General features: G+C 43.5%; 2 protein-coding genes across 20 annotated transcripts in view; both read left to right on the top strand.

Moving 5' to 3' along the window:
* The window catches only part of UNC13B (unc-13 homolog B), a 215,773-nt gene extending 206,374 nt beyond the window's left edge, over positions 1-9,399 (top strand). For 10 of the 19 annotated variants that reach the window (XM_027614555.2, XM_027614564.2, XM_027614563.2 and 7 more), the window contains 13 exons: positions 323-449; positions 696-792; positions 1,009-1,152; positions 1,463-1,540; positions 2,045-2,122; positions 2,365-2,453; positions 2,691-2,843; positions 2,967-3,255; positions 3,444-3,524; positions 4,446-4,593; positions 7,215-7,307; positions 7,475-7,634; positions 7,796-9,399. In XM_027614555.2, coding sequence (XP_027470356.2) covers positions 323-449; positions 696-792; positions 1,009-1,152; positions 1,463-1,540; positions 2,045-2,122; positions 2,365-2,453; positions 2,691-2,843; positions 2,967-3,255; positions 3,444-3,524; positions 4,446-4,593; positions 7,215-7,307; positions 7,475-7,634; positions 7,796-8,081 — 1,823 coding nt within the window. In that variant the 3' untranslated portion in view covers positions 8,082-9,399. Of the gene's footprint in view, positions 1-322; positions 450-695; positions 793-1,008; positions 1,153-1,462; positions 1,541-2,044; positions 2,123-2,364; positions 2,454-2,690; positions 2,844-2,966; positions 3,256-3,443; positions 3,525-4,445; positions 4,594-6,104; positions 6,162-7,214; positions 7,308-7,474; positions 7,635-7,795 lie in introns of those variants that run through there. The other 9 variants (XM_027614559.2, XM_027614558.2, XM_035723464.1 and 6 more) reach the window with 5 other exon arrangements.
* Positions 9,400-10,787: 1,388 nt separating this feature from the next.
* LOC113933991 (phospholipid-transporting ATPase FetA-like) overlaps positions 10,788-26,362 on the top strand; it is a 118,428-nt gene continuing 102,853 nt past the window's right edge. The window contains exon 1 of the mRNA XM_027614402.2: positions 10,788-10,828. The gene's annotated coding sequence lies outside the window, so the exon portion shown is untranslated. The remainder of the gene's footprint in view (positions 10,829-26,362) is intronic.

The raw sequence follows: 26,362 nt of genomic DNA, 5'->3' as shown, positions 1-26,362 counted from the left end.
CCACTAATCAACATTAGCACCCACATCCCTTTCTCCTCTTTTTCACTAGCGGCCAGTAGCTCAGTTGACACTTCCAGAAGATAGAGCAAGAAGACTATTGACCCTATCTGAGAGTTTGGCTTAGTCTCTAAAAGAAGATTTGGGCCAGGCTCTTGGAGAGCAGAGTACTGGTAGGGGGAGATGGTTGTGAGGAAGTGGTTGGGAGTCACCCTTGTTCTAGACATCTGATAGAGCTGCCTGACCAGATCTGCTGCTTTGGGAAAGCTCAGAAACCATGGCCTCTACTGTTGGGACCTGACTCAGCCTTCTTCCCCACCACTAGAGCATGAGAAAGACCGGCTGTGTAAGAGTGCTGACTACATGAACCTACACTTCAAGGTGAAGTGGCTTCACAATGAATATGTGCGAGATCTGCCTGCCCTCCAGGGACAGGTGCCTGAGTACCCAGTGTGAGTCATCATGTGGGCACACACAGGGAAGGGAAGGGGGTCCCTCCATCTTAGGGGGTGGGCAGGACCTGTGTCTTCAGTTCAGTTTAGCAAGCAAGTCTTTAGACTGCCAGTTCTGGGCTCTTTTGTAAAAAGAGAAAAGCATCAAACTGTGCCCTATCTTCCCAAAGACCCTAGTCTGGGGGAGCTGTTAGGCACATGGCATATGCCAACCACTGGCTCCCCAATTTTCCTGCCTGGCTGTAGGTGGTTTGAGCAGTTTGTCCTGCAGTGGCTGAATGAAAATGAGGACGTGTCCCTGGAATTCCTGCGTGGGGCCCTGGAACGAGATAAGAAGGATGGGGTAAGTTGGAGGCTTGGACTGCACAGGGGTCAGGCCAGGTGTCCCAGCAATTAGCTGCCAGCAAAAGTTCCAGGGCTTTAGTTTCTTCCCTGTGGAATTCATAAGGAGGACTTTTGAGGGCCAGAGAGCCACAACTGCTGGGCAGAGCCCTTTTGAACCCTACACACTTGGGAAAAGGTAGTGGCTGAAGATGATCCTGTTGTTGGCCTTCCGTAGTTCCAGCAGACATCAGAACATGCACTCTTTTCCTGCTCTGTGGTGGATGTCTTCACACAGCTCAACCAGAGCTTTGAGATCATCCGGAAGCTGGAATGCCCAGACCCCAACATCCTTGCCCACTACATGAGGAGATTTGCTAAGGTGACCATGACCCTCCCTTCTCCCTTCCATTTGCCTTTACCATGCTCACAGCCTCATCACAGGCCCAAGCTCAGTTCCTCTTTGTGGTGACCTAAAGTCTGGCATCACCCCATTCTCATTTGCTTGTGTGTGGGGCAGACTGCTGGGTTTATCTTGGTGTTGTTCTGAGGTTGAGAGGGAGCTTTGTCCCTTACTGTGAGATTCCCCTGTACCTCCCTGCTGTTGTTTTTCTGGGATGACAGGTATGACCTCAGGCAAGATCCCTGTAGGGAGAGCTAAGGGTTGCCTCTCCTTTCCTTTTTTTTTTCAGACCATCGGGAAGGTGCTGATGGAGTATGCAAACATCTTATCAAAGAGCTTCCCAGATTATTGCACAAAGGAGAAAATGGTGAGGGTCAGGCCCTGGGACCCTAGAGAAGAGAGTGGAAGACATTTGAATCCTTGCTTTTGAGGCTATCCTCAGAGCTGAGGGTGGGGGTGATGCTCCTGACTTGATTCCCAGGAGGGCTTCTCTTGAGATTATGACACAAAATAATAAGAACTTGACTAGGAGTTCCTCTGAGCCTCCATTTTGGAACTTTTATTTTCTACTAAGCTAGAGCTTTACTTAATCTTTCTTTTTTAATAAAAAAAAAAAAGACATTCAAAGAGTTAAAAGGATAATACCGTGAACACCTGAGGCCCACCACCCAGCTTAAAAACAGAAACATTTGTTTCTAGTCTTCATTCAAGGAGAACTGTCTAAATTGGTTCCAGATCTCAGTGCTTAGAAGAGATGCATGTGTGTTGTAAATTTCCTGTGGTTTTTGGAGTAGTGTGAGAGAGGTACCCTAGGCTGACAGGTCCTGTGTGGAAAGGAGTCAAGACTCAACCGCTCCATCTGTCCCCAAAGCCCTGCATCCTGATGAACAACATGCAGCAACTGAGGGTCCAGCTGGAGAAAATGTTTGAGGCCATGGGAGGCAAGGAGGTAGGTCTCAGGGTGTGGGGTTGCTGCACTTTCCCTTTGTTCCTGAGCCCCCTGGTCATAGAACTCTATCCTCTCCTGACTAGGTATACGTCAGCAATTTAGCTTAGGGTCTGGGCTGGTTTAAGCTGAGGGATTTAAGTAGGCATTGGGGTAAAGGCCCTCTGAGGGAGGGGTTAGGGGCCCAGGAGGGGAGAAAAGTGTACAAAAACCAACTCAGCTGAGCACACTTTCTGTGGATACAGTTGGACCCTGAAGCTGCAGACAGTTTGAAGGAGCTGCAGGTGAAACTGAATACAGTTCTGGATGAGCTCAGCATGGTATTTGGAAACAGGTCAGTGGCCCCAAACACACAGCCATAAGAGCCAGGTGTGGCCCCTGGCCATTCGCAAAGCCCGTGCCCCCTACCCTCCATCCAGCTGCAGGTGTGTGGATCTTCCCTCTCCTCCTGTTGGCTGTCCCTGTTGGAGCTGCACCAGGAGTATGCTAGAGTGGGACGGAATAGCTGGTGCTGCTCCAAGGACAGTGTCTATTTGGGCGGGGGAGGGCTGCACTGCAGGCACATGTGTAGTTTTCAGGTGCGGATTGATGAGTGTGTTCGACAAATGGCTGACATCCTGGGCCAGGTGCGGGGCCCAGGGAATGCATCCCCCAACGCCAGGGCCTCGGTGGCACAGGATGCAGACAGTGTGCTCCGGCCTCTCATGGACTTCCTGGATGGCAAGTGAGTACAGCGCTTGACTGTCCTATGGGATAGGCAAAGCAGAGGCAATCAGATGGAGAAACCTGTCAGGGAAGGGGGCTCTCAAACTCTCACTCTAGTCTTACCTGTTCCTTGGGCCTACAGCCTCACACTCTTTGCCACTGTGTGTGAGAAGACAGTCCTGAAGCGTGTACTGAAGGAGCTCTGGCGAGTGGTAATGAACACAATGGAAAGGATGATTGTTCTACCCCCACTCACTGACCAGACAGTAAGGACACTCCCCTTCCACTTCCTCTGGCTGTCTCCCCTGTCTTGCCCCACACTTCCTGATCGAGTTTGGAGTCCTCTGCTTTTGACCGATCCCCTCTCTGCCCAGGGCACCCAGCTGATCTTCACTGCTGCCAAGGAGCTGAGCCATATTTCCAAACTCAAGGTACTGTGGAGTTATGGGATCCTTCTAAGGCTGGGGGTGACAGGGTGCCAGGAGGAAGGAAATTTGAGCTTTGGAGACAGAAGAGGAAGAGAATGAGGGGAACATGTAGTGTGAGTTGGTGGGTGGGGGAAAGACTGTCATGACAGCCCCAAGCTGTCCTGATGCTGTTGCTTTCTCTGGGTTTCCAGGACCACATGGTACGAGAGGAAACTCGGAGTCTCACTCCAAAGCAGTGTGCCATCCTTGACCTTGCTCTGGACACCATCAAGGTGGAGACCTCCCCTTTCTCCAGACAGTCCTACTACCCTACCTCAGTCACACTACCTCATGGCCCTGGCATTCCACTCTGCCAGACTGATGTCCCCTGGGCTCTTGCCACCCCATATCCAGAAGGGAGTGATTTTTTTATGTCTGTTTCTTTCTCTGCTATGTCCATATTTCTGCTTGGGAGCAACCAAAAGTTACCTCCTTTATGGTCTCAGATTACCACAGACCCAGAGCACTTATTCCTGGGTTTTGAGTACAGTTCAGTTTACTTAGTTCCTCGTTGCCATTCCTGAATATTTTCCACTGGGAATTAATCTTCCAGATCCTCATACCCCAGATCTAGCAGAAATTTCCCTCTTCCACTTATATATAAATTCATTTGGGTTTTCTACTACCCATTCCTTCACTCAACCAGGCAACATATGCACATGGCGCTGTGCACTATGAAGGATACAGAGAGAATCAGATATAGTTCCTAGATTTAAGATCCTTATAATTTGGTAAGGCTGTAATAAGGCAGGTACACATGAACCGTGATGCAGGGCACTTGAAAGAGGTTTGTCATAAGTATAATGTTCTCTAAGAGTTCAGAGGGGTAAAAGAGCACTTCTGGCTACTCTCTCTGCCTGAAATGCTTCTATTCCCATATCTTTGCTTCTCTGGATACATCCATACTTCATAGACCTGCATCCAGGAATGTGGTCATCCCTTACTGCTCCTACCCAAATAATACTCTTCACCTGAGAGATTGTGACTCTATGTGGTATTCCTTATCTTGTTTATTGAATGGCTTATTGTCCTCACCATCTTCTTTTGGCATCTTCACTGAGCTTCTGCTCAGATGTGATTTCTCTGAGGACAGTGTAGAAAGCTGCCTCTCTGTAAGGGGAGAAGGCTGTAGCAGGTATTCTTTTGTCTTTCAGCAATACTTTCATGCTGGAGGTAATGGGCTGAAGAAAACCTTCCTGGAGAAGAGCCCAGATCTGCAGTCCCTACGCTATGCCCTGTCTCTGTACACACAGACCACAGACACACTCATCAAAACCTTTGTGCGCTCACAGACTGCCCAGGGTAAGGCCTAAGAACTTTGGATCCCTATCTCTACTCCTTGATACATTTCTGCCTCTAGGGAGTCAATATCTTCCAGCCCTTAAGGAGGATCTAGGTACTTCTTCAGAGAGCCTATCAAATTCAGATCCCAGGATTTCTTGAGGGACCCCAGTGCTCACCCCCACACCATACCCATACCAGACAGGAAAATCACAGGGACCTGGGAAATGTGCCTGAGATTCTTTTCCCAGATATTGCCCTGCTAGTGCATGTTTATCAAGGAGTGTACCCTGTCTGTTAGGAAGTATCTGTCAGGAAGCCTTGAGAATGCATGGGTGAGACACTGATGAAAACTGATAGCTTTGGGAATCTTGTTGGAAGTTGTCCCGGGGAGAGAAAGGCAAAAGACTACAGATTGGTGTGGATGAGGAAAAAGACTAGGAGAGTTAAACTATGGGAGCAATTGAAGAGAGGATATGGATCATGGGGCTCTGTGCATATCTGAGGTTCCAGCCTCATGGGTGATGCTAATGCATAGGGACCCAGGCAGCTGGTTTTCTCCCAGGGACTTCCAGTCCTTAGAACCCCTTCCTGTCTTAGGCAGGCCTCTCTATAACAAAACACATCCATCTAGATATGGTTCAGACTGAAATTCTGCCCGGGGCCCTGTGAAATTCTGCCCCTAGCCCTGGAGCAGGGCCCTCCCAGGAAAGACTTTCAGGCACATTTGTTATTTCTTCTTCCGGGGAAACGCGGGTGTGATTCCTGGAGGAATGAATCTGATGGCGGGAGTGGGAGGATTTAGGCCTTCCTGAGCTGTGGATTCAGAGCACAGAGCTGACCTCAAGGGGAAGAGGGATAGACTAGAGTTGATGGAAGGTGAAAAGATGCAAGGGACTTGCTCCATTTTCCACATCTGTTCTTTTTTTTTTTCCCACATCTGTTCTTATTTCAAGTCCAGGATGGGAAGAAGAGAGAGCAAAGAAGTTATGAACCTTGCTCAAGGGAACAGAGAGATCTTTTACAGAGCTGTACATGGAAAGACCTGTAACATCAGGGGAGGATCTGAGTTAATCCAGAAAGGCTTTTTAGAAATCCTGAGCTTTAGGCTATAAGTAAAGATGAGGAAAGGCTGAAATGGGTACATATGTGGTAAGAGCAAGGGTGGATACTGCAGGGAGGATCCGAGTGTGTGTGTGTGTACCTTTTGTACCCATTGCTTTATCAGTTAAGGCCTAGGAAATTAGAGCCTACAATGGCTCTCTTTCCTGGCCTGATGGTCTCAAATACCTTCTCTCTATGTTCTTTTGCTTTTCCCCCCATGATCTGGTTGACCTTTGACCCATGAAGTTTAATTTGTAGCACTGGGGCATTGACCCCAGCTCTTTGACCTCTCTTCACCTCATCTCTGTGCTCCATCAAAATATGTGTAGAGTTGCTCCGAATGGCTGTTAACTCCTTGACCTCTAACTGATTCTTCTTTCTCTGTCCTGCTGCTGCTACTACTTCTTGACTTGCCTGTTCTCACTCAGTGCATGATGGGAAAGGTATTAGGTTTACGGCTAATGAGGACATTCGGCCGGAAAAGGGTATGTTGTATACCTTGCACATGTGAATCTAACATAAGCTAACACTGTTCCCTATGAACTAGAATGAGCTGCTTAGGCTGGCGGTAGGGGAGCTATGTGTCAAAGTCTAGAAGCTTTATCCCAAGTCTCAGAGATGAGCGATGTATTCATACAGTCTGAGATGGGGTTGCCGTAGTTCCATCCTCAGGATTCCCCCACCCCTCCACTTGCAGACAAAGTTTTACCTGGGTTGCAGGGTACTGGTATTTTCCCAAAATAGTGATACCTCTGCTGAAGGGAGCCTACAAACTGGCCAGAGACGGGTGCCTGAGTGGCTCAGTCGTTAGGCGTCTGCCTTCAGCTCGGGTTGTGATCCCAGTGTCCTGGGATCGAGCCCCGCATTGGGCTCCCTGCTCCACAGGAGGCCTGCTTCTCCCTCTCCCACTCCCCCTGCCTGTGTTCTCTCTCTCGCTGTGTCTCTCTCTGTCAAATAAATAAATAAAATCTTAAAAAAAAAAACAAAAAAACTGGCCAGAGATTGGGACTGGGAAGTCGCTTGTAGAGGGGTCCAGGTGTGAATAGGACAAAGTCTGAGCAGGGCAGCCTCCCAACCAGGGGCCTCCTGGAATCTGAGGATAAGTGGGAGAGTAGAGAGTATTACCTTTGGCTAGAAGGGACCCACATTGTTCCATTGAGACACCATGGGGTGGACACAATTCCCAGACAAAGATACAAGGTGGCAGTACTGTCCTTCTCTCTAATGTCTTTCAGTGAAAAATTCTTCAGCCTAGGAGATAAGAGAGGTTTAGGGAACCTGAAAGATTCCTGGTGCATTTTTGGAATATTTCACCTGAGATGTTGTTAGCCTAATGTATTTTAATACACAGCTTCATTCTTTATCCCCTTGCTTTCCCTTCTCCCATTGCTTACTTCTCCATGGCTACTTTGGGTGATTGCTTCAGGCTTTAGGGTGTAAGGTGGTGGCCTCCTAACTCCTCAGTTTTACCTGGGATAATTAGGCCTGAAGTCTTAAGAGTTTTTCAGTGAGGGATCAACTGACCATCTGTCCTTCAGGGTCTGGTGTGGATGATCCTGTGGGAGAAGTCTCTATTCAGGTGGACTTGTTTACACATCCTGGAACTGGGGAGCACAAGGTCACAGTGAAAGGTGAGTGGCACAGACTTACAGGTCTCAGACCTTTTCTTATGCAGTGGCCTCATCGGTTGAAGGCAGGGGCTGCTTTATCTCAGTCCTCTGACTTAGCCCTCCTCCAAGGGGAATGCCACCTGGGAACACTTGGTGGAATCCCTCACAGGCTTCCTTTGTTTGGGCAGTGGTAGCTGCCAATGACCTCAAGTGGCAGACAGCAGGTATGTTCCGGCCCTTTGTGGAAGTGACCATGATTGGCCCACACCAAAGTGACAAGAAGAGGAAGTTCACAACCAAATCAAAGAGCAACAACTGGGCTCCCAAGTACAATGAGACATTTCACTTGTGAGTTATGGGGTTAGGGAACCTGCAGGACTCTGGGATGGGGGTGAGCAGGGGCATAAGACTTGGGAGGGGAGAGATGGGTTGGATGGTGGCTGGGGTGAATTCAGTTGAAGACTCTTTCAGCTCTGGCCTCCTCCCTTTCACCCACCTTGTGCTCACAGCCTCCTGGGAAATGAAGAGGGACCAGAAGCCTATGAATTGCAAATATGTGTGAAAGATTACTGCTTTGCCCGTGAGGATCGTGTTCTGGGGCTGGCTGTGATGCCTCTGAGGGATGTGGCAGCCAAAGGCAGCTGTGCTTGCTGGTGCCCCTTGGGCCGGAAGATCCACATGGATGAGACAGGCATGACTATTCTCCGGATTCTATCTCAGAGGAGCAATGACGAAGTGGCTCGAGAGTTTGTGAAGCTCAAATCGGAGTCTCGTTCCATAGAAGAGGGAAGCTGAGCACCTAGGTTCCTGTGCCAACCAGATGGCATCAGTTCCACAAGTCATGGCCAGTGAGAGTTACTATGTAGCTAGCTTAGGATCCTCATAGTTGAGAGGCTGACTCCTTCAGTTTAAGGAAATTAAAGGAAAAATTGGGGGTGGTAAGAGTATGGCTTTTCACAGAAAGGGTCATGAATCCCTCCCTGACCAGCAGGTCTGTGGTGCTAGGAACTGGGCTGTGGGGGTTACTGCATAAGGAGGTTTTCCATAAAGGGAGGGACAGACACTGATGAGAGTATCATTCATTCTTGGTAGATACTCCTTCACCCCACACCCCTTCTCCACCCCTCTCCATGCCATACCTTATCCAGCTAGACCCATGCATATCAACCATTAGAAGAACAAGTTTAGAGAGCTTGGAGCATGTACCTGGTTAGCTAAATAGTCAGTTGAGCATCCAGGTGTTGCTGAGCCCTATAGTCTGGATTGGAGTATGGCCAGGGCAGGAACATACAGAATAGAATTTAGACTCTCCCTTAAGCAGGATCCACTGGTTTTGGGTGGCTCCATGAAAACAAGGCTTTGAGACTGAACAAGATACCTTCTAGAAATGAGCTGTGCTAATCTTTTCCCCCAAATTATATGTCATGAGTAGAATGAGGTTCACATGATACTTCAGAGCCCTGAGCAGAATATTCTTTGGAACGCAAGCACCAGAGGCCACCTGCCCAGGAGTCCCCCTCCCTCATTCCTGTAGGAAGGGGAGCAATGATATTTCAGGACATGAGAGGCTATTCCTTTGTGTATGCACCTGAGGGCTAGTTGAAGGATCCAGGAGAGAGGGCTGTATTTTCTTCTTGGGTAGGCTCTGAACAAAGCCAAAAATTGTAGAAACCAGTCTAGAAGGAGTCCTCCTCACCTATGGCTACTGCCTTCTGGTTGTCCTCTCCTTTGCGGAAAGAATCTCGTCTTTGGCCTCACTCCCCTTCATCTAGGTCAGCTGCTCTTCCCCTCACAGATATTCAATCCTACAGAAGGAGCTTGGACTATGGTCCCTCTGTACAGGCTGGATGGAGGAGGCATCAACATTCCTTGGGAAGTCAGAGACAAACTTTTAGGAGGTCGTATGGACTTCTCAGGCCCTTGATCAGAGATGTGACATGGTTCTTGGATATCCTTGGTAGCAGCCTCCTGGACCTCCTGAGGACTCTGTGTTATCCACAGCTGTACTGGCCATTACATGTAACAAGAAACTAAGCATCTTTGCTGTTGTTAATTATTGTACGTGCCATTGTTACAGGACATTTTTGGCTAGTATGTAATAAATTATAGCAGCCTTTGGGGTCTGGTAATTCTTTTAAGGTGTGGAAAGCTGTAGAAATGACTATCCTGTATAATCCTGTATAACAGTAAATTTTGTACCTGGCACTTGCTGCCTCATCCCCCCAGCAAGTGATGGAACCTAAAGCAACTCTGGATAAGCACCATGCAGTAAAGCAGGTAATGGGCTAGCATCTTGGCCTTGACCTGAGACTACCAATCCAGTTAACAGAGTCATGGGACCCAAGGTATCAGCTTCCTGCAGAACGTCCAGATGTCATGTGCTAGTAAGGGTGTGCCTCTGGGGATTGGTAGGAGGCTGAGGCTGTCATGTACAGGACAGAGAAGTAGTCCTAGGAGTAGAAACTGGCCTTTCGTTTGGGAAAATTCAAGGAAGGAAAGCTGGAGTAAAAAGTCTCCTCCTATAGTGGAAGAAACAAGGTAGAAGTGAGGCCTCTTGGAACGGGAATCAGAGAAGCTGACACAAGAAAGTGCTTACCTAGTTTCTTAGCCCTTGTGGGGTGGGAGCTGAGTGGGAGCACAAGACAGGGGATTAACTCCAGCTTTCCAGTTCATTTCCATTTGCTTGCTAAATCTTAGAATTCAGTTCCCCAGTCATTTTTAAATTTCCTCCTTCTTCCCCAAGCCATTTGCCCTCTATCATTTCTGCCTTAAACTTACTTGTTGAATCCATTGTCTTACCTCAGTTCCCAGTACAAGTGGAATAGTGGCTCTTAGTTCCTCTTGTCTGTATTACTGAGATAATCACCTGCCTCCGTTCTGACCCTGCCCTCCTCACATACTCTGGTAAGCCTCTCTCCTGTTAAAACTATTCAGTGGTTATCTATCATAGCCTTCGGGCTGAAATTCTAAGACCCTCCAAGACAGTGCAGACATCCCCCTACCATCCTGTAGCTATTCTAAAGCACTTCCCTGAAGTTACAACCCCATACACACACTGTGCACTCCTACCCCTCTGTGCCTTGGCACATTCTGTTCCCCCTTTTGCTGGAATGGCCTGCAGGCTTTTTCACGGCCTTCTAGGTTCTGGTACTTCGTGGCAGCCTTTAGGACCCAACCAACCCTGAACCCCTTCACAACAGCACTTTACATAGTTACAATTTACTTGTTTGTCTTCCTCAAAAGTCTGTGATCCACCCAAAGGCAGGGTCTGAGTATTTCACCTGTGTACCCCAGCAGCCGGCACAAAGGGCGTTCAGGTACTTAAGAGCCAGGCCAACAACTGCAGGACCCGTTCGAGAAACCAAGGCAGGGTGGGGCGGTTGGCGGGCTCCCGAGGAGAGGGGTGTGGTTGGAGGTGGGCTTGCGGGGAAGGGCGTGGTCAGAGGCGGGGCTCTGCTCTAGGCCCAAACCTGGGGCTCTAGGGCGCCTGCGCAGGAAGCGTTAAGATGGAGATCGCTGGAGTTGACGGCTACACTGCAATGGTGAGCAAGAAGCGCCCGAAGGTGGCGCCGGAGGAGAGGTTATTGCCTTCTCCCTCCCAGCACTGAAGAGACTAACCCCGTACTACCTGACATTCGTACAGATCTGTGTACTTCCCACTAATACCTGTCTATCCTCATACTTTTCTTGTAAACAGTTCTCCCAATACTCCCCGAGGTTATTGCCCGCTCCCCATACTTGAAGTATACATAAGGGTTTTCCAGACACTCCAGAGAAGATCTATTTGCCCAAATACCTAGCAAAGGGGATATTTATTCCCAACTAAATACTTCCCAAAGTGGGACACATTTATCCAGTTACCTAATGAAACAGTTAACCCCAAACCCCTAGCTAAGGCACATTCTATTAACTCTGGAGTTTTTTTTTTTTTTTAAGATTTTATTTATCTCTTTGACAGAGAGAGACACAGCGAGCGAGGGAACACAAGCAGAGGGAGTGGGAGAGGGAGAAGCAGGCTTCCCGCAGAGCGGGGAGCCCGATGTGGGGCTTGATCCCAGGACCCTGGGATCGTGACCTGCGCCGAAGGCAGACGCTTAACGACTGAGCCACCCAGGCGCCCCGACTCTGGAGTTTTTCCACTTCTCCAGCAATATCCAGATTCACCGAGAAAAAGCATAAATCTTCTACCACACTTGACTTGACCGCTATCATTCTCTCATATGGCACAGGAGACCTCCATAAAGAAAAGTCAAACTCTGGGTATCCATGGCTTGCAACAGACTTGCGAGTTTGAATTAGTAGCTATTTAAAACCAGATTTCACATTTAAAAAAATGCAGATTTCCAGCTTTTTTTTTTTTTTAAAGGAAGATCTGTTAACTTTTAACTCACATTCCCACAAAGCCGCTGGTGGTTGGAACTGAGAAGCAATTGTTAATTTACGATAGTTCATTATAGACTCCATTACTCCTTGTTTATTTACAGTGGGCTTTGCTTTATTTGCCTGGCATCTGGTAGGCATTTGAATTTGTGCCTCTTATGTAGGACTTTGGTTTGGGTCATTTTTTGAGCCAACACTTTGAGCTTTTAATGGAAAGTGAAATCCAAAGGAGATGGCTAATATGTTTAGATTGTTTTGGTTTCTGCAGTGTTCTGATAAGGATCAGAAATCATCCTAATAGCTAAAACCCAGGGTGAAATCTGTACCAAAGTCTTTGTGGTAAGAGAATTCAATCAAAATACTTATAGGTAGCTCTTGTATATTTGATCTTGAAGAAAGCCAGTTTTGCCCAGCCCCTCTTTGGTGAGGTCAGGCCAAGGACAAGAGGTTACTTGTTTCTCTTTGAAGACCTGGTTTTGTAAGGGCCTGGCTCTAGTCTGTACAGGAAGTGATGTCTCAAAAGTGCTGTCTCCCTTGTTCCAAAACACACAGATGGTAACCTTCCTTACTCCCTCAGGAAAATAACAGGCCTCATAATAATCAAGAATGGTGATCATCTGGGGCACCTGGGTGACTCAGTTGGTTAAGTGTCTGCCTTCAGCTTATATAATGATCTCACGGTCCTGGGATCGAGCCCCACATCGGGCTCCCTGCTCAGCAGGAAGCCTGCTTCTCCCTCTCCTGCTCCCCCTGCCTGTCCTCTCTCTCGTTCTCTCTCTCTCTATCAAATAAGTAAATAAAACCTTTTTTTAAAAATATTTGTTTGACAGACAGAGAGGGAATGCAAGCAGGGGGAGTGGGAGAGGGAGAAGCAGGCTTCCCACTGAACAGGGAGCCGAATGCTGGGTTCGATCCCAGGACCCTGGGATCATGACCTGAGCTGAAGGCAGACGCTTAACAGCTAAGCCCCCCAGGTGCCCCAAATAAATAAAATCTTAAAAAAATGGTGATAATCTGCAGGCTATATCTAATCAGAAGTAGAATAGAAGTGCCTTTAATAATGGATTTTTTAAAAAGATTTATTTATCTTAGAGAACACCAGCGGGAGGGGCACAGGGAGAGAGAATCTCAAGCAGACTCCACGCTGAGAGCAGAGCCCGTCGTGGGGCTCAATCTCATGACCCTGCGATCAGTCTGAGCAGAAACCAAGAATTCTTTGCTTAACCAACCACCCAGATGCCCCAATAGTGGATTTTTAAAGGAGCAAAATCACTTCTTTGAACACAAGTGTATGATCTACCTATTCATTGTGAATATTCAGACTCACTCCCTAAATGAAACTGTTATACCTAGAAGCAGAATAGCAAAGCTGAAAAAGCCACATGGAATAATGAAAATGGTATTGAAGTAGAAGTGAAAAAACATGAATACTGGTATCAGCTCTACTACGTACTAATAAAGGGACCTCGCTTTTTAACTTCTCAGAGGCTCAGTTTCCTGCATCTGTTAAAATAGACTAATAATTCCTCCCATGTCTACCTCAGAGGGAGCAAATGGGCTCATTTAAATGTGAAAGCACTTTGAAAACTATACACTTTCTCTAGGTTATAAGGACTGTTATTATAAATGATCCTCTGAGTTCTGATTAACTTCTAAGGAATTAGTCTTGCATCACAGGTTCAAAATGAGCAAATCTTTGCTGGGCACATCTTATATGCCAAATAGCTACCTAGGCACAAGGCCTAGCATTGAACAAAACAAAAACAATAAATTTAAGAGTGAGTCATTAGCATATTAAGTGCCCACTAAGTACCCAGTGCAGTATCACAGCATGGTGAAGCAATAGGAAGAATCTAGATGATGGGTTTAGGTTTGCCACTATTCTGTAGCTGTGTAAAACTAAACCTCCGCATCTATAAAATAAGGAAGTTAGACAAGGTAACCACTAAGGCTCCTTCTAAAATACGTTTGTCATTAGAGATTCTAATTGCTGAAGTTCCCTACTGCTAAAAGCTTATTGTCCTGCAGGGATGATCAGACTAATGAAACTGAACGATCATAGAACTGTAGGACAATAGAGTACTAATGTCACACTAGATACAGCACAGTAGTGGTAACAACAGTGTTTTTCTGTAGGTAACAGAATTTAGAGAGGCTTCTTGGAAGACCAGGGAGTCCCAGAAGGATGGAAAACTTTGGATCTGAGGGAAGGAAGGAGAGTCTGATATAGATATTAGAAATTTAATGAATGGAATTGCAACAACATGCCAGGTTTTTTTGTTTGTTTTCCTAGTTTATCAGAATCCTTGCAGAAAAACAGCTGGTGCATTCAAAAGGGTTTAACTGAAGAGAGTTTAACCAAAGGGTTGTTTACAGAAGTATGATCAGTATTCACAGGAATTAGAAAGGAATGTTGAAATACATCAACAGTGGCAAGTTAGTAGGACTCCTAGCCCTGAGGGGAAAGAGGAAGGAGTGTTGTTACCAGAGCCCACTTACAGCTACAATCTGGAAGAAGGACTGCCTGACAAGAGCTATGGCCATAAGGGCTAAGCAGTTGCTATAAGCAGAAATGAAGTAAAGAAATAGATGCTCTAACCTTTCTCTCTCTCTTCCTGCTCTCAGGTCTCCAGCTAGTGCTTTCCATTGGCAAAATCCAAACAGAAGCCTAGGGGTAAGGTAGTTTGGGTGATGTAGTTCATAGAGATCAGCTTCCCACAATAGGGCAGCGGGAGGAGGCACAGCACACAGAATAACCAGCATACAAGGGATCTAGGCAAGGAAAAGTCACCACCCTGGACTCTTACCAAGAAAGTTTTACCTAAGTTCATAAATTCAAAATCTACTTTAAGGCTTAGTCTCCTTACCTGTGAAATGGGGATAGTAATGCTTTTGTCCCAGGGTGATTGTGAGGATTCTATGGAGGGTGGGAGGTGCAAAACTGGAGACTCTGAGGTTAATGATGGTGGCCTGAACTTAGGTAGAAGCTTCGGGGATAGAGGAAGTAGATGACTATTCCAAGTTAACTCTTTATTAATGAGGAAAAATACAGAATTTAATAATTAATTACAAATGGGAGAGTGAAAGAAAGCATTGTCAAAGACAACTCTTAGGTTTCTGGCTTGGGCCACTAGGTGAATGGTAAGACTAGTAACTGATGTTCAAAGACAGGAAATACAAGAGAAAGCATAGATTTTGGGTGTGTGAGAGATGGGGAATAGAGATTCAGTTTTGTAAATGTAGATTTTTTTTAATTGTGGTAAAATACACATGTGAAATTTACTACTTTAACCATATAAAAATATCACAATTCAGTGGCATTAAGTCTATTCACAGTGTTGTACAACTGTCACTAATACTTATTCCAGACCTTTTTCATCACCCCAAAAGGAAACCCCATCCGTATTAAGCAGTCATTCTTCAGTACCTGTAGATTTTGACATTTGTGTGACATCCAAAAACAGATGTTAAGTAGCTATTTGGATATGTAATACTGAAGCTCAAAATAAAAATTCGGACTGAAGGATGTAGATTTTTGAATCATTAGCATATAGATAGGGAGTTCTTAACCTGCGGCCTATGGACCTGAGTGAGAATCCCAGTCTTGAATTGGATGTAAAATGTATATAGGTGTGTATGTTTATTTTTTTTAAAGATTTTATTTATTTGAGAGAGAGCACACAAGTTGGGGGGGTAGAGGGAGAAGCAGACTCCCCACTGAGCAGGACTCAAGTCCCAGGACCTTCAGATCATGACCTGAGCCGAAGGCAGATGCTTAACCGACTGAGCCACCCAGGTGCCCCAGTGTGTATGTTTATTTTTATGAAGAAAGAGCATTAATCAGATTCTCAAAGGAATTTCCTAACCTGAACAAAGTTACTAATCAATGATGCTTATAGTAAATGAAGCCAGTGAGGGGATTGGGGGAAGTGGTTAAGAAAACAGGGAAAGTGAGTAGTGAGAAAAGAATGAGGATGGGACCTTGTAACATTTAAGGTATAGAGAGTTCCAAAGGGTGTTCTCTTAAATACAAGAAATAAAATTCATGTCTGCTTCAAGATAAGTAAAGGCTTTTAAAGGGCAATGTCATTTTCTAGTTGTTAGATATACCTCACAGGTTGCCTTTGTCAAATACCCAAACATTCATTTCATAAACTCATTCATTTGTGCTCTTGAATAGATGGTCTAATTAAGTGACTAGCCATAACTTCTTCCTGATTTAGTCTTATTTTTGGCCATTAGGTTGGTGGGGAGAGTATCATTTACAAAGTCAATAATAGAGAATTGACTAAGTTGTCATAATTTGCAACAAGCATGTGTACACGCCTATGTGTATCTAGTGTACATGATATGATATGATGATAAACCAGTAGTTCTCCAAGTATGGGATCTGAACCAACAGCATCAGCATCACCTGAATTTGTAAGAAATGTTAAGTTGTTGGGTCCTACCACAGACCTGCTGAATCAGAAACTCACGGGACCCAGCCTTTCAGGAGATTCTGATGCAAGTTAAAGTTTGAGAACAACTGTGATAGACCATTCCTGGCCAACTTGTTTCAGTTCATAAATAAAACCTGGTTTCCTGGTTCTTTCATTAACTTTTATTTGGTAAGATATGGATGGCAACATTTTGCAATGTCTGATGAGTTCCTCATGAAAAAAGTTGAACATTCTTGTCTATTTGTGACCTTCTCCACCACTCTGAATTACTGATACAAATACTATTCCCTACATGTTATTTTCTTCTTTGGTGTGTAGTACTTATCTTCAACATAAATTGCAAACTGTCAAGTTATTAAGCCATGGAAAAGGAAACAATTATTTATGCGAATACTCTGTCTTATCCATCCAGCCCTTTGTTTTGGAATCTCCCAGTCTTCTGAGTCATAGCCTTGGTTTCAGAGATTATGAAATGAACCGCACTGAATTGCACCCTTCTTCTCTCTTCTCTACCCCATCAAGACATTTTTCAGCTACGTGGCCTTGCCTAGAGATGCAATAGCTATGTACAAATCCCTTGAGTTCCCTAACATTAGTTGCCGTAGTCAGAAAAAAAGTAGAAGCCACAGACTGAATTTGAAGAGAATTGGACTTTGTTATCAAGGCCAATTAGGGAGTGTTTTCAGCTTCTGCTAGTTCAAGGGATAAGCCAGACAGCACAGTATTTTAGTTATTTCTGTTTTTCTAAGAAGATTGTACACTAATTGAAGGCATGGATGATGTCTTATCTTTTACCATGTTTTAACTAACACATACTAGGCACACAAACACTTGCCAAATTAGATTTCCTTAATCCAGAAGTTAGAAGATAAAGAGTTTTAATTCTGGCTCTACTTCTAAGCCACTTTGAGTTAACTTAATTGACCTCTGTTTTCCTCATTCTGAGACAGATATAGTTTTATCCTGCTTACTTCTCAGTATCTTTATAAGAATCTAAAAAGAGAATATATATATAAAGTATTCTTTAAAAGTTCAGAGAACTCTGTAAATGTGAGGTTACATAATAATCTTGATTTTATATGCTCTCTCTTTTAGAGGAATAGTTCATTGTGGATTGTGAAGAGAAGATAGTATAGTGGGCTAGAAGTTGAGATGCTGGTTTTAATCCTGATCCCCTTTAAATTCTTTGGGTCTTAATTTTCTTTTATCTCAAATGAGAAGCACAGAGCAAATTGGTATGGTGGTTCCCACCCTTGGTTATACATTGAAATCACCTGGTACTGAAAAATGCTGATGCATGCTAGGCCTCGAGAATTTTTTCTTCTCTTTTGCAGCCAAGGTTTGTTTTATTTGTTTGTTTAAATCAGCAAAACCATTATTCCGATACAGTCTTACAGAAAATTCCAGGTTACCAGTGAAGCTTCTGCAGTCATTTTTTTAGGACTTTAAGCTCTGCCAATCCTTTTTTCTCATATCCCATTTTAGAACTCCTAAGGCTTCATAGAACACTGTTAGAAAAACATTGGGATAGACCATTTTCAAGATCTCTTCCAGCTCCAAAACAATGTTAGGACCTTATGCCTTCTCACAAGATCTCTGTCCTTTTTCTTAACGCCAATCTGACCCAGTGTCAGACTGATTATTGGAGGCTGGCTTTCAATTTACCTCCTGCTGTTTACGCATTACGTTCGGTCTTTTGCTGCAAGGCAATGAATAGTCTAAAATTTAATAGGCAAAAAGACCTCCTGGGTTTCTTGTTGCCATCCCTCCCAGAGATTCTGAGTCAGTACATCCAGAGTGGGGGCCAGGTTGTCTGTATTTTCCACAAACACTTTTCATGTTTTTGAAACAATTGGTTCATGGACCATGCTTTTGGGAATGATTGCTCTAAGAGGTCTAAAGAAATAAGGGATGCTGAAATGGGGGGACATAGTGGAATAGTGGATTTTCTCCTGAGCTCAGTGCCAGATCTACCAAAGAGGAGCATGTGGGCATTTAAGACTTTAAATTCTATTCCATGGTATTTGACCACAGTTTTGTTTTTGTCTACCCACAAAGCCAGGAAATTGGTTGCTGTGCTCTCAGAGCACTCATTAAAGGATTGAATTAAGCCCACCAAGAAGCTTCTTACAATTTTGGATCTCTAAGAAACTTCTTAGGGGAGGACACAGACTTGACTTCCCTCTGATCTGGCTTTGAGACTATTTTTGCTGCAAAGGTGGGAGGAAAAAAAATTACAAAATTGAACTTGAGGTTATTGTAGAAATTCTTTGGCTATAGCCACTGATGATACTAGTTCACATTAATTCACACAGAGAGTAATGTTTAAGTGGTTTTTTTTTAATTTTTAAATTTTTTTAAATTAAATTAAAAATTTTTTAAGATTTTATTTATTTGTTTGACACAGAGAGAAAGACAGCCTAGAAAGGGAACACAAGCAGGAAGAGTAGGAGAGGGAGAAGCAGGCTCCCCCGATGCGGGGCTCGATCCCAGGACCCTGGGATCATGACCCGAGCAGAAGGCAGACGTTTAACGACTGAGCCACCCAGGCACCCCTGACTGTTGTTTTAGAGGGCAGTGAGAGGAATGTTCTACCTAAAGCCTTGAGGCAGACAGATAAGTGATTTAATTTTTGAAGGTGTTTAAACAGAAAGCCAAAGGTCTGTTGTGATAACCATTGTGTAAGTATCTCTAGCAAAAAGTAAAGGTGAGTGAATGTTTCTCATCTATGTACTTTCAAAGGGAAAAAGGAGTAGTCCAACAGAAACTTTCACTGGGCTCATTGATATAATTGTAATTATTGATATTATAGTAAGATGAACCATGATTTGAACACTCGACATCCTTTTTCCATGTGAACTTAAGACGATCAAAAGGGTATTGTTGAATTTGTTTCCCTCTCTGTAGAGATCTAAATTAATAACTCATTTCTCCAATCCCAGACCATACAATTTGCATTCTTAGTATCACAGTTTGCCTCATTAATATCAGTCAGTTTCTGTTGTGGCTATTTTGGAGAAAGCTTAGACTTGCCACCAATGTCTGGAACTAAAGTCTCCACATAATTCCAACCAAATGACTGTTGACTATTTGAGAGGGTTTCCCCCAACAAAAGGAAAACTTTTTGTCATTGTTCTTTGTGGATATGCTTTTGAAAAATTTTAAAAATAGTAAAAGAGCTATCAGTGTGTGTGTTTGAGGAAGAGAGAGGGTGGTTTTCAGTTTAGTGAAACAAAAGCAATTCTATTTGAACTACATTTGTTGTCATAATTTTAAAAGCTGACGGGACACCTAGCCGGGTCAGTCAGTAAAGTATGAGACTCTTAATCACTGGGTTGTGAGTTCGAGCCCCCCATTGGGTGTGGAGCTTTTAAAAAAATATATATATACATATATATATATATTTTTTTAAGCTGAGCTTTGAAGAATGGGTGGATAGATTTTAGCTAAATCAAGGAATGTGCGAGTTACATAAAAGAGAATTACCCTGAAATTGGGAAGGGAGAATTGTTAAAAATCTCACATGACATCTTTTGTAGTTTGAACCTTTCTTTAACTTAGGTATACTCAATGCATATGTAAAATCTTATATACATTTATCTGAAAATTGCCATTATTGTCTGCATTGGTAGCTCTCCAAATCCTATGCTTGTGCTTATGAAGGAAGAATCTTTAGTGCTGCCATTACATTTGACTCAGTTCTTACATACGGAATTTCATTCTCCTTGGCCTTGTTCATAATCTCTTCTTGTCTCATGATAGCATCAGCATATTTCTGCATTTACAGACATATTATCTGGTTAAGATCTTGAGATATCCAGGCAGATCCTTTGCCCATCTTTGTCTTGCTCTCTTTGTTTTTATGGTAGTTCCCTAAACAGATTTTTAGAGCTGAGACTGTTTCCTTTTAATGTCCTTCAATGTAGGTTGTTGACATAGTGTCAAAGCATTGTTCAGTGAAACCCGTTCTGAGCTTGGGGCAGAACATTTCAGTTGAGGTAAGGCTTTGATGATCTGTTTCAATCAAAGGAATAACAAGTTTTAGAATATATGTATATATGTGTATATATATATAAATTCTTAACTCTTTTTTCGGGGGGTGATGAATAATTGAGCATATTGAGAACTTTTAAAATCATCCAGGTTTTTACAGACAATTTCAGGAGGTTCACAAAGTTTCTGAAGGTCCTCTATTGAGCCTTGGCTTAGAAAACAAAAGCAGATGCCTGGCTGGCTCAGTCAGTAGAGCATATGACTCTTGATCTTGGGGTCGTGAGTTGCGTGTAGACATAACTAAAAAAAAAACTTAAAAAAAAAAGAAAACAAAAACAAGCAAACAAACCCTTTCCAGGCAGTGGCTAAACAGTATATCATTCAAGCAATTCTGCATAAATTTGATTTCTTAATTTATATTAAACAGCATTAAGTTCGTAGATATACCTGGAGTACAGATAGTCTGTATTCTACAATTGTGTACTTTATTTCTCAGATCTTTCTTTAGAAGTGAGATTGGCCCAAAGTGGGGGAGGGGGGCAAGATTGGATTTAAAAAAAAAAAAAGGCTGATAAGAGCTCCAAGAAAAGGGGAACGAACCATAATCCAGGCAAAGATGAATGTCGAGGGACTCAAGGAGTTCCAGACCCAGACAAAGGTAACATTGGAGACAAAGGTCAGTGAGGAAGGTTGAGTTCAAAGCACTAGGTAGAGGACAAAACTGGGCCTCACAGAATAAAAGAGGCAACAAGAAACACAAAAATATTGATGGAACAGGTTTGAATTTTTTTTTTAATTTAAAAAAATTGAATTGGTAAAACACATATAATATTACCTTTTTTTTTTTTTTTTAAAGATTTTATTTAGGGCGCCTGGGTGGCTCAGTCGGTTAAGCGACTGCCTTCGGCTCAGGTCATGATCCCACAGTCCCGGGATCGAGTCCCGCATTGGACTCCCTGCTCACTGGGGAGTCTGCTTCTCCCTCTGACCCTACCCCCTCTCGTGCACTCTCCCTCACTCTCTCTCAAATAAACAAATAAAATCTTTAAAAAATTTTTTATTTATTTGACAGAGAGAGCGTACAAGTAGGGGAAGTGGCAGGCAGAGGGAGAGCGAGAAGCAGGCTCTCCACTGAGCAGAGAGTCCAGGGTCATGACCTGAGCCAAAGGCAGACGCTCAACCAACTGAGCCATCCAGGCACCCCTATAATATTACCATCTTAACCATTTTTTTAAGATTTTTAATTTATTTTTTGACAGAGAGAGACATAGCGAGAAGAGGGAACACAAGCAGGGGGAGTGGGAGAGGGAGAATCATGCTTCCCATGGAGCAGGGAGCCCGAGGTAGGGCTCAATCCCAGGACCCTGGGATCATGACCTGAGCCAAAGGCAGATGCCTAACGACTGAACCACCCAGGCGCCCCCATCTTAACCATTTTTAAGTGTACAACTCAGTGGATTTAAGTCCATTCACACTGTTGGGCAACCATTACCACCATTCATCTCAGAACTCTTTTCGTCTTACTTAACTGAAACTCTGTACCTGTTAAGCATTAACTCACATTCCTCCAACCCCTGGTTCTTGGCAATTACCATTTTTCTTTTTGTCTCTATGAATTTGACTACTATAGGTGCCTCAAGTAAGTGGAATCTCATAGTATGTTTTTTCTGTGACTGGCTTATTTCACTCAACATAATGTTCTCAGTGTTCATCTATGTTGTAGCATGTGTCATAATATCCTTTTTAAGATTGAATATTACAGTGTATGTATATATACCACATTTTGTCCATTCATATGTTGTTGGACATTTGGGTTGCTTCTATTCCTTGACTATTATGAATAGTGCTTCCATGAACATGAGTGTACAAATACCTCTTCAAGTCCCTGCTTTCAGTTCTTTTGGGTGTGTCCCTAGAGGCGAAATTGCTAGATTTTATGGTAATTCTATTTTTAATTTTTTAAGGATTCACCATACTGGTTTTCATAACAGCCACACCATTTTACATTCCCAGCAATAGTGCACAAGAGTTCTAATTTCTCCACATCTTTGACAATACTTATTATTATTTTAATAGTAGCCATCCTAATGAATGCAATGGAGCAGGTTTGGGACAAAAAACTTGGAAAGACACCCTGAGACTATAGTACTTAAAGAACTTTTTAAGGCACCAGTATATGGGGAGGGAGGTGTTAAGAGAACAGAGCAGGGGCACCTGGGTGGCTCAGTCAGCGGAGCATCAGACTCTTAGTTTTGGCTCAGGTCACGATCCTCAGGGTTGTGGGTTCAAGCAGCTCGAGGAGTCTGCTTGAGATTCTTTCCTTACCCCTTCCCTCCTCTCCCCCCGACCCCCCACTATTGCACATACATATGCATGCTCTCTCTAAATAAATAAACTCTTTAAAAAAAATAAATAAAACAAAAAAACCTATTGAGCTGTGCCTGGGTGGCTTAGTCAGTTGAATGACTAACTCTTGGTTTCCACTCAGGTCATGGTCTCAAGGTTGAGGGATCGAGCTCCACTCTCAGCAGGGAGTTTGCTTGAAATTCTCTCCCTCTGCCCTCCCCCCTGCTCGCTTGCACTGACTCTCTCTCCCTGGAATAAATAAGTCTTTAAAAAAATTATTGATTTTTATATTGATTATATATCTGGAGGTCTCTTAATTTTCATGAGGAGGTTATCAAATTAATGCCCAGCTTAGGTGGTTATTAGTATCTGAATCTGCTTTGTGCAGATTCAGATTGTGCAGGACTGGATCTCATGACCCTGAGATCATGACCTGACCCGAAATCAAGAGTAAGACACTTAACTGACTGAGCCAACCAGGCACCCCTCAATAGTTTGCTTAATAGCAATTACCAATTAGAAAATATAATACAAGGAAGATTCCATTCATATTAGAAACAAAACCTTAAAATATCTAAGACTAAGCATAAAAAGAAATGCACAAAAACCTATATGAAGAAAACTTTAAGACTATTGATGGACAGGGGCTCCTGAGTGGCTCAGTTGGTTAAACAACTGCCTTCGGCTCAGGTCATGATCCTGGAGTCCCGGGATCGAGTCCCACATCGGGCTCCCTGCTCAGCAGGGAATCGGGTTCTCCCTCTGCCCCTCCCCCCTCTCATGTGCTCTCTCTCTTTCATTCTCTCTCTCAAATAAATAAAATCTTTAAAAAAAAAAAAGACTATTGATGGACATGGGCGCCTGGGTGGCTCAGTCGTTAAGCGTCTGCCTTCGGCTCAGGTCATGATCCCAGGATCCTGGGATCGAGCCCCGCATCGGGCTCCCTGCTCTGCGGGAAGCCTGCTTCTCCCTCTCCCACTCCCCCTGCTTGTGTTCCCTCTCTCACTGTGCCTCTGTCTAATAAATAAATAAAAATCTTAAAAAAAAAAGACTATTGATGGACAAAAAGATGGCCTGAATAAATGGCAAAACAGGGCATGTTCCTCAGTGATATACAGTGGCTCCCATTTTCACTCAGAGTAAAAGCCAAGGTCCTTACCAAACAACAACAAAACCCCCAGGACTCTTAAATACAGAGAACAAACTGGTGGCTGCCAGAGGGGAGTTCGGTGGGGTGATGGGTGAAACAGAGCAAGGGGATCAAGAGTACACTTATGTAATGAACACTGAGTAATGTATAGAATTGTTGAATCATTATATTGTACACCTGAAACTAATACAACACTGTATGTTAATTATACTTCAGTTAAAAAAAAAGTTGAGGTCCTCGCAATGGCCTTTTAGATTGTGAATATTCTGTCCCCGCCTTGCCTGATCTCTCCTACCACTCTGCTCCTCACCTTGCTGCTGCAGCTACTCTGGCTTTCCTGCTTTTCCTTAAACAGTCTGTTCTCATTATTCCTTCTGATTGCAACACTCTTCCTCCAGATAAGCCTTTGGTTAACTCCCTTGTCCACTTCAAGTTTTTGCTCAGTCTCATCTTTTCTGTAAGGCCTACATGAATTTTCAGCTCCACACCACTCCCCCATCCTCCAGAGAGTGGAGAGGGGCTGGAAACGGAATTAATAATTGATCATGCCTATGTGAGGAAGCCTCCATAAAATTCCGTGCGGGGTTCAGAGAGCTTCTAGGCTATCAAACGCATCCGCGTGAGGAGTTGGTTTTGCACCCCAACTCCACTGCAGTGGATGCTCCTGCACTCACACCCTCTCAGTGGGTGCCCTATGTATCTCTTCATCTGGCTGTTCATCTGTATCCTCTATCATAGCCTTTAATAAACTGATAAATATCTCCCTGAGTGAGCTGCTCTAGAAAATTAATTGAACCTGAGAAGAGGGTCATTGGAACCTCTGATCTATAGCTGGTTGATCAGAAGCACAGGTGATAGCTTGAGCTTACAATTAATGTCTGAAATTGGGGAGTGGGGGATTTTCGTAAGGCTGTACATTTTTACCTTGACATCTGATGCTATCTCTGGGTAGATAGTGTCAGAATTGAGTTAAATTATAGGATACCCAGCTGGTGTTGTCAGAGACTTGCTTATTGTAAGGACACCCTCCTTCCCGTGGAAGACTGGGTTTTCCCTACCTAGGAAGGAAAGCTGAAGTTTTTCCTTTACACACCTATCTTTGTTTAAAAAGGTTATTTGATTATCAGGGGAAAAAATATTTGGATCTATTCTTCACCAAGACTTTCACTGCTGTTGTAAAACACAGATCAAATATCATTTTCCCCATTAAACTTTTCTTGATTTCTCTGACTAGAATAACTATCTTCCCTCCAAACCATTTTGGTACTTTGTTTACTATCCCCTCCTCCAAGTTCCCTTAAGGCAATTACCATTTGCATTATATTTATTTGTACCATTAGAGCTAATTCCTTTCCCTATTCACAGTCTTCATTTTCGTATCTCACTGTAACATGTACATGGTAAGGTTTTTTGTTTTTGTTTTGTCCCCAGCTTTGAGGGGATATAATTGACATATATTGTGTAAGTTTAAGATGTACAACATGATATATATTGCAAAATGCACATAGTAGGTACTAAGTGAACATTTACTAGACTAAAGATTAAATTAGAAAATGAAGAAAATAAAAGGTGTCAGGGATTCCCATCATTTTTGCAGCTGTGATATCCTATAACTATGATTTTGATATTACAGTACCCCTTATCAAACTCCTTAAAATGACTATTATGACTGCTATTGTTGTTTCTATTGTTTTTAATAAACTAAAAAGTGAACTTTAATAGAATTAATTTTTAGGATCTCTTCATTATTTTAGAAAGAACTAGAACAATTTGAGGTGTTTTATGACCAGTGTTAGAAGTCGTGTTTTAAATCCTGCTATGTTGGAGGTATCCATTCAGTTAGATCTTTCCAATAAGCTAGTTGCCAAGTTTAACTTCGGTGATAACGAGTCAGCACACAGGCATTATGTCTTTTGTGACATAACTTTACTGTCCCCCATCCTGCCTTTCCCCAAACAGAAGTGATTACTGTTTTCTCTGTGCTCCACCTGAAGCTACTTCTATTATCCCGCTGTTGTGTAATTACTTTTTTATGTGTCTGTCTTCCCTTCTAAATAGTGAGCTCTTTAAGGATAGGGATTGTGGGGCGCCTGGGTGGCTCAGTTGGTTGAACGACTGCCTTCGGCTCAGGTCATGATCCTGGAGTCCCGGGATGGAGTCCCACATCCGGCTCCCTGCTCAGCGGGGAGTCTGCTTCTCCCTCTGACCCTCTTCCCTCTCGTGCTTTCTATCTCTCATTCTCTCTCTCTCTGAAATAAATAAATAAAATTTAAAAAAAAAGGATAGGGATTGTGTGTTGGTAATTTCCACTTTCCCCATAGTTTCTGGGACTGGGACATTGTGGGTATTAAATAAATGATAGATGTGTTAATATAAATAAAGTATATTCTGACAAGAATTCTGGCTAAATGACTATACCAAAGACAATCTCTTCAGATGGCTTAGTGGTAAAATGTCAGGATTTGATTAAATGATGAATTTTATGTATTCAGCCTATGGTATGGTTAATTGCCCTTAAGAACCTTTTCTTTATTTGTTGTTGTTGTTTTGGGTTTTTGTTTTGTTTTGTTTTAAGTAATCTCTACAGCCTACGTGGGGCTTAACTCACAACCCTGAGATCAAGAGTTGCATGCTCTATCTATTGAGCCAGCCAGGCACCTTTAAGAGCCTTCTCTTTGTAAACCACATTTTGTTTGGATCCTACCCATTTCTCTATCTCATTGTCTTTCATCTTTCACCTGGAGTTTGTAGGAGGTAAATAGTGA

This window comes from Zalophus californianus, chromosome 13, assembly GCF_009762305.2.
Source record: "Zalophus californianus isolate mZalCal1 chromosome 13, mZalCal1.pri.v2, whole genome shotgun sequence".
NCBI lineage: Eukaryota > Metazoa > Chordata > Mammalia > Carnivora > Otariidae > Zalophus > Zalophus californianus.
The sequence above is the reverse complement of the archived record's forward strand: the minus strand, read 5'-3'. Positions and strand labels throughout refer to the sequence as shown.